This window comes from Dipodomys merriami, unplaced genomic scaffold, assembly GCF_024711535.1.
Source record: "Dipodomys merriami isolate MVZ:Mamm:240054 unplaced genomic scaffold, mDipMer1.0.p SCAF_638, whole genome shotgun sequence".
NCBI classification, from domain to species: domain Eukaryota; kingdom Metazoa; phylum Chordata; class Mammalia; order Rodentia; family Heteromyidae; genus Dipodomys; species Dipodomys merriami.
Window position 1 is genome coordinate 343714 of NW_027206222.1, and position 17945 is coordinate 361658.

Genomic DNA, 17945 nt, shown 5'->3' on the forward strand with positions numbered 1-17945 from the left:
TTCTGGGTGCGCGCGCGGCTTTCTGGTTTCTGGTGCAGCACCGCCTCCCTGTCACGTAGGTTACCGGGCGCTCTCACTCCCCGGGAGACTTCCCTGAGCCCGCCCGGGCCCAGGTTCCCTCAGCAAACCCCGGCGCCCCCGAGGCAGAGGCGGCGATGGTGATGCTGCGGGTCGGCAGCTCACAGTGGAGCTGACCGGGGAACTGAGAAGAGCCTGACAGAATCGGCGCGGAGCGCGCGAAGCCCTTCGTTCTTCGCCCGCCCGCCCGCCGCTTCCAGCCACCAGGGTCACGCCTCTCGCTGGACTCTGTGTCCCCCAAGTCCCGGGCCCCTCAGCGGGAATGTTCAAAAATGAGTACCAGGTAACCCGGAACTGCTCTCCAAGCGGTCTGTAGCTTTCTCCGGGGTGAGGTAGCTGGTGAGCTGGGTGAAGGATACCCCGCCCCCAGTCATATGGCCGCGGAGGGGCAGGGGTGAAAAGAAATTAAAGGGTGGCCTTGGGGGAGGGGTGAAGAAGAACAAAGAGATGAGTGGTCTTCACCCAAAAAGGAAAAAAGCAACCGAGTTCTAGCCATCTGACATATGGCTTTTGTTCACTCCCAAAGGGTGCTTCTCGAAGCAGATGGTAGATTCTGGCTAAGGAGTGACATCGTCCAAAAATAAAAGAAGTCTGTGTACTCAGTTACCTTACTAGGAAATGGTAACCCCTCTGTACAACACTCTTAATAATAACAATAACATGATATTAAAGAAAATACAGGTCTTAAACCTCACCCCAGACCTCCTCCTGGGTCAGTCAGTCTTGAGAGCAGGGAGACATAGAAATCTTGAGTTTTAACAAGCACCTGAGGTACTTGCCATTAATGTACCCTAGTAGTGGTGAATTAAACCCAGAGTGGAAATAAGCATTTTGGCTCTGTGCTGTTATTTTTACCCTAACTGGGATAGTTAACCTCTCACATCAGTGTCACTTTGGGATACTTGTAAAAATGCAGGCTTCCTGCCCCCTTCCCCCTCCAGATCTGGTAACTCCGAAATCCTACATGGGGCTGTTAAATGTTCCATTAAAACCACTTACCTCAAGTGATTGTTTCTCCTGGAAGTAGTACAAGGAGCTCAAATGGAGGAGGAACCCTGCTTCTGGCTGTTCCTTGTCACCTTAAGTATCCTGGGGTGTCTCCCTGAAATTCCTGCAGTTCATTGTGCAGTTCTCTTGCTGCTCTTCCTTGATGGTAGCCTCCTGTCCTGCCCTCCTGACCTCATCCTGGGATGACAGTCCCTATTTACAGTCTCTTTACTATCTTAGCTCTGCTATTAGGACCTTTGTCACTGTGCCTAAACAGAACTAACACTTCTCCACCTCTTTGTTGCTTCTGTCTTTTTGTCAAATACTATCTATGCACAGCATATTAGGAAATTCTCTTCCATCTCAGTTAAAAAAAATGGTTATATGAGTTAAAATTTAGAGTTTATTTCACTTCATTTAGATAAGGTATAACATGGTAAAATAGCAATATACCTGTTGGGAGAAACTTAGAAAACATGGGAAAGTAAAAAAGAATTGGAGAGACAACATTTGTTATTCTACTAAGTATGAAGGGTTTTCTGTTTTAAAAGCTCAGTTGTCTCAAATTCAAAATTCAGTGAAATATGACCTGTTCTTAGAAGCTGTAGTAATTCTATCCTGTATATGATTTTGCACATGATACTGCCCAGGGAAGAAGAAATTAAATGTCAAAACTTCAAGTGATTAGGTGTTAAGACTCAGAAGTGAAAGTATCTTTATATTACAGAGAAAAAGATGAAACAATGGAAATTCGTTACAAAAAATGAGATTGATTTTTTTCTTATGATGTTTGTAATTCAAATCACATTGATCTTTTCGGGATCTCCATATTTGCACTAAATTCCTACTTAGGGACAGTCATTTATCTCTCCTGTTTTTATATTTAAAGCATGTGGACATTTAGTAATATCTTTAGCGTCTTTACATAGGCCATTTCCCTGTGTTCCTAAGTTTACATCAGGGAACAAGTAACGTGTATATATAAATGATTCCTTTTTGTAGAAATTATTCTTTTTCTTAAGCATTACCAAATTGATTTTCATTAATAAAAAGATATTGTGCTAATGCTCAAAATAAAATTCTTCCCTCAAATCCTTAGTAGTTATTTTTATTGATCAGTACTAAACTACTTAATTTTTCTTTTTTTTCTTGAATAATTTAAATGGCCCTATTGAGCCCTGGCACGTGCTTGCGCGCTCTCTCTCTCTCTCTCTCTCTCTCTCTCTCTCTCTCTCTCTCTGAATATATATATATATATATATATAATGTTTACTGACACAAATAGATAACTAATACCCATTTACAAATGAAAATCCAAGAAATTAAATAATTCTAAAGTCAGAGAGTTAAAATGCCAGTTTTGGAGCCTTGGACAGTATGCCTGGGAACATTGTATTTCACAGATAATGATCTGAATTTATTGGCTTAGTTTCAGAATTGAACTTAAGCTCTACATTGCAAAAGATGTTTTACAAGCATGATCTGTTTATATGGCATAATTTATCTAATTTTTAACGTGATTTAAAAGTTTCTTAAACCATTAATCCAAGGTGACCTCAAATCAGAACAGTTGTAGCATAGATACAATCAAGGTATAAAGTAGGCATAATAAGAGGGATAATGTTTCTTCTAAGACCTTCTTAACTGACAGATGCTCGGAACACGGTTTTGCACTATATGCTGGATACTATTTCATGCTTAGCATTAAATTTCACTTCAAATATCTTGTTTTTATTTTCTAGGGAGGTGCATTTGTTGAAATTTTTAGTGCTCAGGGGAAAAATCCTGGAGCAAAATGGAAGATTCTTGGTAGTCCATCTGTGATTTGGAAAGTAAGTGCCATAAGTTAGAGCTACCTAAATCCTGGGAAGATGTATGTGAGGGAAGATTTTAGTGAAAAGGCCCTGATCAGTTTTCAGAACTGTTTTTCCTGTTTTTTCCCTCCAAAATCCTTTTGTGACGGTTGACTGCAGCTCTTCTAGACACCACTCCTCCATTATTTAAGACTTTGGCACACAGCTCATACCCCTTCTTAATATTGATACATCATTTTAATTGACTTATTTATCAGTAAGGAAAATCTCTCTAAGCTCTAGGCTTCTCAGTTTCTTGATTCCCCCCCCCCCCTTCCTTTTGTGTTTGTACCTGAGGTTTGAACTCTGGACCTTGCACTTGATAAGTGCAAGTGTTTGCATTGATTGTCCTTGAGATAAGGTCTTGGATCCTGCCCTAGTCTGAACCATACTCCCATTTTTTGTTTCCTTCCATAGCTGGGATGACCAGCATACACTGCCATGCAAGCGTCTTTCATTGAGTTGGATGCTCACAGGTTTTTCTACTCATCCATCCTCTCGATCTCAGCCTCCCACATAGCCAGGATGGCAGGCATACATCAATATGACCAGCTGTTGAGAAGTGTCTTTATAGTGGTATATCCAGGCTGGCTTCCAATCTCTAACTTAACCAATCTCAGCCTCCCAAGTAGCTAAGATTACAGGTGGGAACCACTGGTGCCCACCTTGATTTCTTAATTTTAAATGACATCTAATGACATTTTCCATAGTTATAGCATCATGCCCATGGTCACACCCTGGACCTTATCTGGACCTTATCACTACAAACTGTAGGAATCCTGAAATTACTAAGTGAAACATGGAGACATCTTTCTCTAACCCCAGTCTTTGCTTCATAAGAGTTCTTGTTCAGTTTTCTCCCACTGGGTTTGTTCTTCAGTCTAATTGAGACCTTTCAGTCATTGTGTTTAGTTTCATTTTTTTCTCTACTTAACTTTCTTTTTTTCCCCAAATTTTAAAAGTAAGGTATCCTTTCAGTCATTTTCTAGTCAAGACACTGAGTGCCTTAGCACTTTGTCCTTTCATTATACCTGCCAAGCCAGCCCTGTATCCACAGTCTTTTCTTTGCCTGTATCTGGCTCCTTAGTACCTTTGGAGAAAACATCTACAGCTTTCAGATTGTTAACACTATATATGTATTCTGAACAGCCCAAAGAGGTTTATTGTTATGTTGTCTTGGTTTCCAAAAAGATCATTTCTCCGATTATCTTCTATTTTCCAACCTTTAGGCTCCAGACTCTTATCCTCAACCCATACCCTGGACAAGACCTCTTCATTCACTACAAGCTATTTGTTACCTACTTCATAGGCAAAAGAGAACCCATCACATCTAAAAATCTGTATATATATCCCTGTCCTTATCTCTTCCTCTTCTCTTGTATATCCAAAAAAGAAATGCCTTTCTGGGGACCTTATTTTATGGCTTCTCTTAGAACTACTATTAATTGATCTCTTGCTGTTTGCCAAGCATAGCATTAAGCACATTATTTATGTTGTAAAATGTTGTATAATCTAAATGATAACCTTGTGGAATAGTTATTTGCATTCCCATCTGCTAGGCTAGGAACCCTAGACCTACAGAAGAGAAACCTAAAATTGCAAAGCTGTTGCTATGAATGAGATAAATAGTACACTGAACATTCAGCACATAGATCAGGAAGGGCTTTCCTGAAGAAGTGGCGTTTGAGTTCTTTGAGTCAGCTAGGTACCTACTGGGGCTGGTGGTCAGAAGAACCTTTCAGGAAAAAAGAATTTGCTTGTGCAGAACCATTGTATCAGGAGAGCACTTAGAATGTGCAAGAGACTTGAAAGAAGGCTAAATGAAAGAGACTAAATGAAAGTTAAGGGGGGAAGGAGTAAAGTGGGAGATGCTGTTTGAAAAGCTGGACTAGAATTGAAGTATTCAGTGGTTTATAACCATGTGAAGATTTTGATAAGCTATTTTAAAAGTTTTAAGCATCTGGTCAATTGTGTATCAGTGGAATAAATAACATACTTTGTGCCTGTATGTTCTTTTCAAATACATAAAGATGATACTGTTATGAGTTTACTACATTTGTTTGTTACTTAATTCTTTGCATTGTAATATACTTATTTTAATATGAAAAGGAAGCTTTATGCTTAAAGATTAAAAAATGGTATAGTAGCATACTCCTGGAATTCCAGCTATTCAGGAATGGTAGCAGGAAATTGGATTATGAGTTCTAGACCAGCCTGTACAAGGTTAGTGAGATCCTATCTCAAAAACAAAATGCAAACAAAAGGGCTGGGGATGTAAGCTTGCCTAGCTTATACAATGTCCCAGTTCTAGTCCTCAGTATCACAGAAATAAATTAAAAATATTTCTTTTCACTAGCATTTTGATTAAGGGAGATTACACTCATGTAAGTTTTTCATTTCTGGGTTTGTTTTCTGCCTCTCTTGTTAGCTTTTAAAGGTAACCTTAGTTGTAACATGTAATTCATATTAATTTCTAATAAATGACATACCAAAGTTTCATAGTCATTGTAGGTAAAAAAATGATGCAATAATAATTCTGTTTAAGCAATGGCCTGAAACCAAGAAATTATATCCAGATTGGATATACATGCATTAGTTGATTTCTTATACATATAGGGATTGCTATTAGAAATAAGTGAAAAGCAATGATGAGCAGGTAAACTCAGGAAATTCTAGGTTAGTGACTTGCAATTCCTGAAGTTGGAAACTTTTATCACTTTTCAAGAAAGATGTACTCATATAGGAGGGAATTTGCCAAATGGCTTAAAATGGCTTTCATATTCCAATTCCAAGAAGGTCTCAGGAAAGAATATCATCAAGGCCTTAGTCTACTTTGAAGTCATTTGAATATGAAACTTTTTTTCTGGTAAAATTTCAGTTTCGATTTTATAAAAGAAGACAAATCAAGTATGCTTCAGTTACCACTGTTTTCATTTTGTTTCTTAGGAGTTTGATAAAGAAGTTAAAAGTTTTGTTTTTGTCCTGGAAGGTAGCAGCCAAACAAACAAAATTCAGTTACCAAAGGAGAATAAGCAAATCCGTAAGTAAAATTTTTTTTTCATATTGTAAGTTAACATTTAAAAAAGTTATTCTTTATAACTTATGAGCAGGCATATTAATATGACTTTCATTGGAATTTGTTGATGTGAGGTAATCTAACTTTCTTTTGGTCCAATCTTGGCACTTGAACTCAGAATTGGGCACTGTACTTGAATTTTGTTGCTTAAGGATAGTGCTCTACCACTTTGAGCCATGTTCCCTTCCAGTTTTAGGTGGTCAATTGGAGGTAAGAGTCTCATAGCTTTTCCTTCCAGGCTGGCTTTAAACCTGAGTAGCTCTGGGATACAGGTGTAAGGCACCAATACTTGGCCATGACTTTTTTTAGGGGGTGAGAGAGTCTGGGGTTTGAACTTAGTACCTAAGTGGTGTCCCTAACCTTCTTTTGCTCAAGGCTAGCACTCTATCACTTTGATCCACAGCACCCCTTCCAGCTTTGTCTGAGTATTTTATTGGAGATAAGAGTTGCATGGCCTTTCCTGCCCAGGCTGGTTTTGAACCAGGGTGACAGTGGCTCACGCCTATAATCCTAGCTACTCAGGAGGCTGAGATCTAAGGATCGTGGTTCAAAGCCAGCCTGGGCAGAAAAGTCCTTGAGACTCTTATCTCCAATAAACCACCAAAACTGGAAGTGGCAGTGTGGCTCAAGTGATAGAGCACTAGCCTTGAGCTGAAGAGCTAAGGGACAGTATCCAGACTCAGAGTTCAAGTCCCACTACCGACCAAAATAAATAAATAAATAAAAAGATGCTTATAGAAATGAACTCCAAGAAATGGAAGCAAGAGATTTTTTTATTGTACTTTTTTTCGGTTTTTTTCTTCTTTTCTTTTCTCCTTGGTTTATTCCTTTCTGTTGCTGTTTTTTATTTCTGTACCCTTTTTCTTGAATATAACTTTATCTGATTTAGGAGGGAAAAAGGAACCAAAGAAACAGTGGGACAAAGGGTGAAGCAATTCAGCAGTGAAACCCTCTAGACACTATGTTGGAAACTTGGGGTGTGGGGAGAAAAAAGTCAGGAGGAGAAAAACTAGGAGAGAATGAGGGAGTGGGGTGACACTGTTCAGTAGGAAATGTAATCATTGCCTGACTTATGTAACTATAATCCCTCTTTATATCACCTTTACAATAAAATTTTAAAAATCTGGAAAAAAAAGAACAATATGGGTGTGATGGTTCACACTTGTAATGCCAGACACATGAAAGGCAGAAGTAGGACAATCGAAGTCCACGACTGTTCCTAGGCATTAAAACATGAGATCTCATCTGAAAAATAGCTAGAGCTACAGGGATGGAGGCATGGCTCAAATGGCAGATGTAAGCCCTTGTCCAGTTAAGTATGAAGAACTGAGTTCAAACCTCAGTATTGCAAAAAAAAAAGTTTAGTAAGTATCAATTGTATCATTTATGAAGTATGGATATGATGGTATAATTAAACACCACCCATTTAAAGTAAAAGGAATCCTGTGAGATCAACTAAATTTATGATAAAAAGCCCAGTTGTTTGTAAGTTAAATAACATTGAAGACTGCCACCTTATTAGTCTTTGTGTAAACTGATATTACTTAAGGAACATGATTTGTCAAATAGTTAATCAGATTTTTTTCCTACTGTGTCCTGTGTGTTAAATATAAGTTTCAGGTATTTAGCATATGGAGACAATTGTATTTTGTATTTACTATCATATGAACCTTTTCTTCATTCTTAAGAACATTCATTGAGTACCTACTGTGTACTAGGCACTATGAAAAGACCTGTTGGTACCTTATTTTCTAATTCCAGTTCAGCTTCCTAAGCTTCCATGTGCCATTTCCTGCTACTGCATGCATTTAGATTTCTAAGACTCATACCAAGCTATGTAAGTTACAGACAGAAGAAAATTTGTTTTAAATTGGTTTGTTAGTGTTCCTTCCAGAGATAAGAAACCTTTTTTTTTCTGCCAAAGACTGTTTGGATATTTATAACATCAGTCACAGGCCATATAAAATCACCAATACTAGTTCAGGAGATTAGCAATAAGCATATAGGTCTTAAACCTTTAGGCACCAAATAATTTCTTGGGCCTTATGGCTGGAGGGCTGGTCGTTCCTTACCCCTGAGCAACTTAAGGAATAGATAATAGCGAAAAATTAGTCATTAAAATGATTTTTAAATTACTGTACTACAATTATTATAATAGTTTTCTGATAGTTTCTATTTGTATGTGTTAAAAAGCAGTTTGTTTTTCATTTCCACATAAATTTATCCTTATAAATGAGGTAAACTAAGATGAGCTATGGAAACATGTCTGAGACTATAGTTTATTCTTTTTTTAAAAAAAATTTTTTTTTGGGTCCGGTCGTGGGGCCTGAACTCTGGGCCTGGGTGTTGTCCCTCAGCTCTTCAGCTCAAAGCTAGCACTCTACCACTTGAGCCACAGCGCCACTTCTGGCTTTTTTCTTTTTGCTTATGTGGTGCTGAGGAATCGAACCCAGGTTCTCAGGCATGCAAGGCAAGCGCTCTACCACTGAGCCACCTTCCTAGCCCCTATAATTTATTCTTACAGCAACACAGTCCATCTGCTTCAAAGTATCAATTCTGATTTCAATGCATTGACTTTGCAGGAACATGACTGTTCTAAGCCACTTAATACTTTGGAGATTTTTCTTACTGTTCCACTGATAAAGCTTACCTCTGTTTAATGCCCTCAGCATCTATGCTTATATGCATGTTAGTGATAAATACCAATCATTTCTAATAACCTTCTCATTTGGCTTCACCAAAGGCAAAATGATTAAATATAAACTCTTCCTTCCTAATCTTGTCTAGGGGGTTTTCCCTCAGAAATCAGATTTAATGTGTTATAATTACCTTTGCAAGTGAAAAGGATGATGGCTTTCAATTGAAAGAAACAAGAATCTTTTAATGTATTTTTTGCACAATGCTTTGCAATTAAAAATTAATCCGGCTTTTCTGTAGCACATGCAGCACTGCAACAAATGGAACAGGTTTTATAGCCTGCATTGTACTAGTGCCTCTAAGATTAGTTATTTGGGACTTTCAATAACAGAAATTTATAGTTATTTTTACTTATATAAAATGACCTTCTGGGTGATGTTGATATGGTTAAACTTAAATTAAATGGCATGTCTTGCATGGAAAAATGGCTTTCAATTAGCATTTCTAAATTAGTTAACATTATGTATTCCTATCTTATAAGATACACCTTCCTCATGCAAACTTGACATAGATACCTCATGTGTTTCTGATGATATTAGGTATTTCAGAAGAAAGTTTAACAATGAAATTATGTGTGGCTATTTATAAAAAGTATTTCTGGATTAACTTATATTTGAAGATTTCTAAATTATCAGATTTTCAAATAAATTTTTCTATGTTTTATCAAGTAAGCAGCTTGCAGTATTAGTTACTAGCTTATCTACTTCTCCATAGCAGGGATCATGAATCTTCTTTGTATTCCTTAATGTCTGGCACACAGTTGATGTTCAATACGTTTGTGAAACTTATCACAATAAGAAACCATGACATTTGATTTATAATTTCTAGTTGTAACCATGTGGCCGCGATGATGAGACTTGGTGAATTATTTGTCAGTTAAATAAGTCCCTGCTGTTCTCCATCATGGACTCTGTTACATATGAAAAGCATCTCTGACACACATAAACATCTGTCATTTCCAAGGCTGACTTCAAGACCTTCTGTTTGAGGCTTTTTCTTTGTTGTTGTTAGGTAGGGGATTAAAAAAAATCATTAAGTAGTTGTATGCAAGAGTTGCCATTTTACAAAGCAGTTTATGAATATTTTGGTCAATGTCACCCCTTTCAACATTCTCACCCATCCCTCCCCTTTGAATCCATTGTTTTCTCTGCTCTAGCCTCTAAATCAAATGGCATACTTGAGAACTTATGTAATCTTAGTTTTGGGTGCTCTGGTAAATTAGGTCATCTTCACAAGGTTTCCCTAGGCTGCCTCATGCCCCACTTTGGTGCTTAGTATTCTTTTTGAAATCATGACTTTCTGTTTGAAACATTCCCATGGCTCTCATTTCACCATTCTACTAAAGGGCTCTTATCAAAGTCACTAGTGATCTGTGTTCCTGAATCCAGTAGCCCAGTTGTCTGTTCTTATCATACTTCACTTATCAGCAGCTTTTGAGAAAGCAGACACCATCCAAATTCATTTTATTTATCCATCTTCCAGGATGCTCAATCTTCTACTTCTCTGCCCATAACATTGGTCTTTCTGTCTCCTTTTGTGGTTCTTTCTCTTCTCACCAACCCGTGTTAATGTTGCAAAACCCCTGGGTTATCTTTGCCCTTCAACCTACATTTACTCCCTTGGTTATTGGCATCAAGTTTGTGAATTTAAGTACTGTATCACTTCAGATTATAATTCCAGCTCAGACTTCTTAACTACAAACTTAAATATCAATTGCTTATGCTCCCTATACCTAGTCAGAAACACACATGAACTACGTACTGCCAAATTTATGGTCAATGTATATTTACTCTTAAAATAGGAATATATAATGGTAATTGAACTTAATCTAGAAATGTTACTTGAAAGCCACTTAAAAAAAATTCAAGACATGCCATTTTCTACAGTTTAAATGTAGTATATTAAAAGCCTAACTTTTAGCCTTGTCTCCTAGAAATGCTTCCTGCTCCTATAGCCTCATTTTGGTTGTTGGAATCCTGCCTTTTCAATTGTTCAGCCTCAAAACTCTTAATTAAATAAGCATCTACTTTTCTTCATTTTAAAAAATTTAGTCCATCAGGAAGATCTTGGCAGTATTTTTTTTTAAAGATTGAGACTCTATTTCTTGCCACTTCCAATGCTATTGCTACCACTCCAAACCACCATCATCTCATGTTTATATTACTGCAGTTGTCTTTTCAATGGGGTCTCCCTGTTTCTGAGTTGGCCTCCCTATAGTCTTTTGTCAAATTAGCAGCCAGAGCATTATTTTTAAATTCTAAAAAAATATGTAAGTCATGTCACTCCTGTGTTGAAAATGCCTCAACGTCTCACAGAGTAAAAACCAAGTGACTATAGGACTACGAAATATCAGTAAACTTCTTAACATTAGTATTATCTCCTATAATTTTTTTCTTTTATTTACTACACTATAGCCATACAGGACTCATTGCTATTTTGATAGCTAATACCCTACCATTTTAGCATCTGTGCACATCTGTCTAGTTTTCTTTCTTCAAAGAGCAACAAGGCTCACTTCTCTTCTTCAAGCCTTTTACTAAAAAATCACCTTCTCAATGAACCTTACTTGCTCTATTGTTGTTACAAATTGTATGTCCTATTCTTTCTCCACTCTCGATCCTTCTTATTCATTTCTATGCCCCACCCACAATACCTAAATCACTATTTAATATGCTGTGCAATTATTAGGTTTATTTATTTTTTCTCATCAGCAGAAAATAAGTCCCATGGCAGAGATAATTTGTTACTTTGTTCACCAAGAACACTGCCTGAAACACAGCACTCAAGTAAGGCTATACCTCATAAACAAATGCATTTCTGAGTGGCTTCCCATTGATTTTAGTGATCTATGTTCTTCACATCATCTGTAAGACTCCATGTGATTGGATTCTGACTTACCTCCTGCTCTTTTTTTCTCTTCTATCTTTTACCAACCCATTAAACTTTTTAATGTTCGTTCCATATACTGTGTCCTTTCCCATCACAGGAAGGAATATTTTCTTTGCCTTCAACATTTGTATCTTTCTCCTACACCTGTAACCTCTTGCTCAATTCTGCTTGTCTTTCCCAGTTGAACTTCAGCTTTATTTCTTCACATACCATCCTTTTATCCCTTTAGCATATGCTACCATAGATCCTTGACTGTCTTCTATAGACATAGAATAAAATTTCCAAAGAACAGAGACCATGTTTGTCTTATTTGCTGCAAAAACTTCAACAAAGAGTTATGTTTTACGCAGTAGGTACTCAATAATAGTTGCTGAATGATGGGGCTAATTTAATCTGTGCATATTATCCTATTATGTGAAATCTAAACTATTAGATCAGTTTCATAGAATGGAAACAATCAAAGGGCCTAGACAGTTTACTAATTTTTCTATGGGATTAGGATAGTCCATAATGAAGACATAATTAATTCTTGTTTGGTGACTTGAGATGGGCTATCATAGGAACAATGGAATAACATCTGTTATGGCTCCTTAAGGCACTCATGAAAGATGGCTATACTGTGCTTTCATCCCAACTCTTTGGACAATGCAATCCTTGTAAAATATATTTGAACTCTACAATCTATCATTTGCTTCAACAAAACAAGCATAAAATCACTGTTTAAAAATCTACTGGTACTTTACTAGTTATAAGTATCATTTAAAATATTCATAAGCAAACAGGGCTGGGCCCTGGTGGCTCATGCTTGTAATCCTAACTACTCAGACATGAGATCGAAGGATTGTGGTTTGAAGCTTTCCTGGGCAGAAAAGTTCATGAGACTCTTCATTTAACTACCAAAAACAAACAAACCAAAAAACAAACAAACAAACAAATAGAGTGTGGCTCAAGTGGTAGAAGGCTAGCCTTGAACAAAAACGCTCAAGGACAACACTTTGGCATTGAGTTCAATCCCCAAGAATGGAGAGAGGGAGAGAAGGGAGGAGGAACAACCATGGCCTGAGCCTTTAAAAAAGGGAGGAATTTGTCTCATTCAACAGATTACAAAATTGTACAAACTTGAATATTTCAGGAAAAAGACTAAATATGTATTTCATGGGCATTTTTGATTTACAGTAGTTTCACATTCAGTATTACTTAGAGTGATTTTAAATATAATGTAGCCCTGAAGTCTGTTTAAACTTACTAGGCCACTGGAACAGATATTCCTGTGAAGTTTATTTAGCGTTACTGACATATAGGATCTGTGTGTCAAATGTTATTAAAGTACTTTTTTCTCTGTTAGATCATCACCATATTGTATCATCATACTTCTTTTTAACCTTAGAAGTGAAATCTTTTGGGAACTAGGGCTTCTATAAGTGAGAAAGGTGAATTATAAAGTTCTTTTTGTGAGGGTAGAGAGTTTTCATTTCTAAAAATGCTCATACAAAAATACCCTATAAGTGAAGTTCTTTGTGTTTGAAGGGATCAGAGCGGATTCAGTGAGGTTTGTGGCATAAATTAGAGACCTTTTTAAAAGACTGATTTTATTTATTCTGATGCTCTTTGAGCTGTTTACTGAAGCCATTGTGCCATGTCTGAACACCACAGGACCAATCAGTGCAAAATACAGGAGATTAATGATGGCTTATTTAAGGTGGCCTCATTTGAGTATCCTTATCTAGCTCTGGTTTGTAGAGCATAACTCTCATTGCCTATCTTTCCCCATAAATATTGTAGGGCGGGATTCCTATAGAATTTTCTAGGATCAGAGCCTGTTCTCTATTTCTGTTATATTTTCTATTCTGTTGTTGCCTTTGAAGACCAATTTACAAGCTTACTCCTTTTCAGTAAAAGTTTTCTCTTTTAAAATATTGTTAGCATATTTGACCAAGTGTTTATTATTAAGAGACTAAATTTGGGTTAAACAGCAACTGTTTAAGTTGCTCTGGAATGTTACAAAAGCAATTTACCATAGGAAAGTCTTTTTATATACTACCATGCCAGAAAGTCTTTTTATATATTACCATAAATGTAGTGGTACTTTTGTTGTTGTTGGTGGTGGTGGTTATAGGGCTTGGATGCAGGGCCTGGGCTCTGTCCCTGAGCTCTTTTTGCTCAAGGCTAGCGCTCTACCACTTTGAGCCACAGCTCCATTTAATTGGAGATAAAAGTCTCATGGGGACTTAACTGCCTGGACTGACTTTGAACCAAAATCCTCAGATCTCAGCCTCCTGAGTAGCTAGGATTACAGGTGTGAGCCACCAGTGCCCAGCATATTGGCACTTTTAAAATACTTCTTTGCTAAGCTCACTAAGTCAGAATAGGAAATAGCATCATTTTAGACTAGTTGCCTTCGAAGGCAACTCTCCCACTCAAAGTGGTAGAGCACTATCTGTTATCTTGTACTGTGGGCTCTATAGAAAGTTCACAGACAAAATCAAGGTTTGTTTCTTACACATGAGGGGAAAATATTCCTAAATTTCACGTTTTAGGAAATATGGTACTAAAGCCTCTGTTAAGAGCATCATAATAGCAATATCAAGCAAAAGTTCAGAACCTAAGAGGAAAGGCACAAGTGAGTGGGTTTGGATAGGTAATATTAAGTTAATTGATTTTTTTAAAGTAGTTATAGACTGAAGCTATCCAAAGTACCATGGAGATTTGTTTTCTTTGAATATTTGAATCCAGATTAAACTAGTAGTAAGGAATAAAAGGTATCAGTTCTTACTTGGTGATGACAAATTAAAGTATGTTAAATTTATATAAGAGATGATAAATGTTGCTAGATATGGTTCACAAAACCCTCAGTTTTACTTATCAAAATTACTTTTTTTTTTTAACTTTTTTTCTTTTTTGGTCAGTCATCAGGCTTGAACTCTAGGCCTGGGCACTATCCCTCAGCTCTTCAGCTCAAGACTAGTGCTTTTCTACTTGAGCCATAGCACCATTTCTGGTTTTCTGAGTAGTTTATTGGAGATAAGAGTCTCATGGACTTTCCTGCCTGGGCTGGCTTTGAACTATAGTCCTCAGATCTCAGCCTCCTGAGTAGCTAGGATTACAGGTGTGAGCCACCGGTGCCTGGCCCAGAATTACTTTTTTGATGTATTGTTCTTTACTAAGTTGTTCAGAACAGTTAAAACTGCCACTGAAAAAATAATTGCCACATGCTTTTATGGTTACTTTGATGAGAATCTATAGTTCAGTTTTACATGTCTCTATTGAGTGTAGTTTTATGTGTATGTTCTCTTGCAGCCTAATAAAAATTGTAAATAAAAATTACTATTTTTAAAAATTTTCATAAAAATTTCACTAATGCCACAGATGGGGCTTTAAAAAGCAAAATTTGTTGCTAACATTTGATTTGACTTTCATTAATTCTTTTCACTTTCATAATGAGGTCGTAAGTCATGGATAGTGTTGTTGCAGGTAAATACATTTTTTGAAATGCTAAAAGCTTCGCTTGTTAATGCCATGTGATTGTGTTTATATTCACGTACAAGTGATTTGAACATTTGCATATATATATTTCCTCTCTTTCATTGTAGTTGGACTGATCCAGAGGTTTCTTGTGCTTCAAATTTACGTACCCCTGGGACAGGACTTCTCTACTGAATTGCTGTAAGATATAAAGAATTTCTTTGAATGTTTTATGTGTATTAGACATTTGATCAATTGAAACAATACCAATAATTATTAATTACAAGTTATTACAATAGTTATTAATTACAAGTTATTAATTACAAGTGACAATTTGTGCATTAAATAGCAGTGACTTATCAAGTGGACACAAAGTAATTAAACTAATTTAATCATATTTTCTTAGATATCACTGTAATTGGCATTTCTCTAAGGAAAGAAAGTAAATTTTATCTTTTTAAGAAATATTGAGCCAGGTGCCAGTGATTCATGCCTGTATCCTAGCTACTCAGGAAGCTAAGATCTGAGGATCATGGTTCAAAGCCAGCCCAGGTAGGAAAGTCCATGCATGAGACTCTTATTGCCAATTAACTACCAGAAAAGTGGAAGTGGCATTGTGATGCAAAGTGGTAGAGCACTAGCTTTGAGCAAAAGAGCTCAGGGACAGTGCCTGTGCCCTGAGTACAAGCCCCATGACTGACAAAAAAAAAAAATCTAAGTATGATTAATTGGACAATGGTCTATAATGTGAGAAATATAGAATTCAGAGGTTGAAATTTGGGTTCAAGTGAAGGGTAATGTGTTTTACCTTGTTTGTTTGCTGCTCAAAAATATGGTTGGCTTAAAATTGATTGAAATATTTCATTTTACTAATATTTACAATAGTTTAGATACATTGTTCCCTCCTCTGATTGCAAATACAGCTTGGAATATAGTAATTATAAATAGCCCTGCTAGATTGTTTAGCAAAAATAAAAAAAATGTACAACTTTTACTCAGTTGAGCCATGCTGTTATGTGAGATGATAAAGACAATGCTGTGAATGAAAATAATACTTGATTTATGGATTCGCCTAACATTAAATCGAATAATGTCTAAAATATCATTAATTTGTATACTTTAAGTTAGCAATTATATTTAGACTATTTTCTAACTTTTCTTTATAACTAATAACTATACAATATTTTTCCATGCTGCAGTAAATGGCTTTTCTTACTAATGGAGATAATTTTGTACTAGTTTTACTGGTATAACTAACAAAGAGAAAGAATCTTAGTGAGTATGTAATAAACGAGATTAGCCATTGCTTGGTTTATATAAATTAAGGTATTTTTATTTGTTTGAATATTGTTAATTTATAGAATTTATTTAATAAGATTGAATCTTGTTTTCTTGGATGATAATGGAAAAAGATGGAACAATTTTTATATTGATTTTATTCAACCTTAAACCTCTTTAAACTTTTTAAGATCTTTTATCATCTATCATAGTCATCAAGATTATTTAAAATAGGTCTTAAGAGGAAGAAGACCAAAGCATCATTTCATGCTGTTATGTATCCCTTTCTGGTTCTGCAGAAAAAGCAGACTCCAAAGACATTCGAAAGGTATAAAGTATACCACATAAAGCTTTGTTTTCAGTGCTGAGGAAAGTGGGTTCCAAAGTGAACAAAACAAATTATATTTTAAGCTTTTAAGGCTCCTTACATAGAAATCCAGTTAAATATCCCTTTTTATTTTTTATTAAATTAAATTTTATTGTAAGGGTGATTCAGGGGAGGTTATAGTTATATACGTAAGGTAATGAGTACATTTCTTGTTGAACATTTTACCCCCTCCCTTCTTTTCTCCCACTTTCCTTTCCCCCAATTCCCCTTCCCTCCAAGTTGTAAAGTTCATTTCCAATATACTCTTTTCTGAGTATTGCATTGGTACACCCTTTGTCCGTTGTCTCCTCATTTTGTTATTCCCTATCTCTTCCCCAAATCAGATAAACGTATATATAAGACACAGGGTACCAAAATAAAAAAACAGTGACAACAGGGAATAGACCAAAGGAAAAAAAAAGAAAAAGAAAAAGTAAGTAACTTCACACAGTATATTAAACAGCAACGACAACAACAAAAACCCAAAGAAACAACAACCAAAAACCCTTTTGTTTCCATATCTTGGAGTTCATTTCAAATACCATCATTTTATATAGTCATATGTACATAGCTATTGACCTATTGTGATCCTCTGCTAGGACTATCCTAGACATATACTAATTATTACAAATGAGAGAAACCATGGAGCCTATATTTCTTTGAGTCTAGCTTACTTCACAACCACTCTGAAAAGCAGTATGGAGGTTCCTCAAAAGACTAAACATAGAGCTCCCCTATGTTACAGCAATCCCACTCCTGGACATTTACCCAAATGATCACAAACAAGATCACACTAAAGCTACCAGCACAACTATGTTCACTGCAGAATTACTTACCATTGCTAAGATATGGAACCAGATGCCCCTCAGTAGATGAATGAATCAAGAAAATGTGGTATATATACACAATGGAATTCTATGCTTCCATCAGAAAAAATGACATCACTTCATTCATAAAGAAATGGAAAGACTTGGAAAAAATCACCTGTACTTTGAGCTTCCTCAGGAGTTCTGGTTGAGAAACTGCTAGTTCCCTTTGGATGAAAGCTGCACAAGAAGGGTGGTTAAATTTTGCCAATGAACCAATAAGCTCTCTTTTTGATGAACAATTATGCTTATTTATACTCACAAACACTTGTGTTTATCACTGTATATTAGGCAATCAATCTACTATTTTAACTAATATCAAAGTTTTAGTTATTGAGAAGTAAGAAGTATCTTTCTTTAACTTCATCCAAGTAAGACAGCTAATATGTAAT

At 36.3% G+C, this 17945-nt stretch overlaps 1 protein-coding gene across 7 annotated transcripts in view; it reads left to right on the forward strand.

Annotated features, from left to right (window-relative positions):
* The first annotated feature begins 94 nt into the window (after positions 1-94).
* LOC138815316 (protein CFAP20DC-like) overlaps positions 95-17945 on the forward strand; it is a 200762-nt gene continuing 182911 nt past the window's right edge. For 6 of the 7 annotated variants that reach the window (XM_070004655.1, XM_070004659.1, XM_070004660.1 and 3 more), the window contains exons 1-4: positions 95-361; positions 2808-2897; positions 5865-5958; positions 15171-15243. In XM_070004655.1, the coding sequence (XP_069860756.1) occupies positions 341-361; positions 2808-2897; positions 5865-5958; positions 15171-15243 (278 nt within the window). In that variant the 5' untranslated portion in view covers positions 95-340. The remainder of the gene's footprint in view (positions 362-2807; positions 2898-5864; positions 5959-15170; positions 15244-17945) is intronic. The other variant, XM_070004658.1, reaches the window with a different exon arrangement.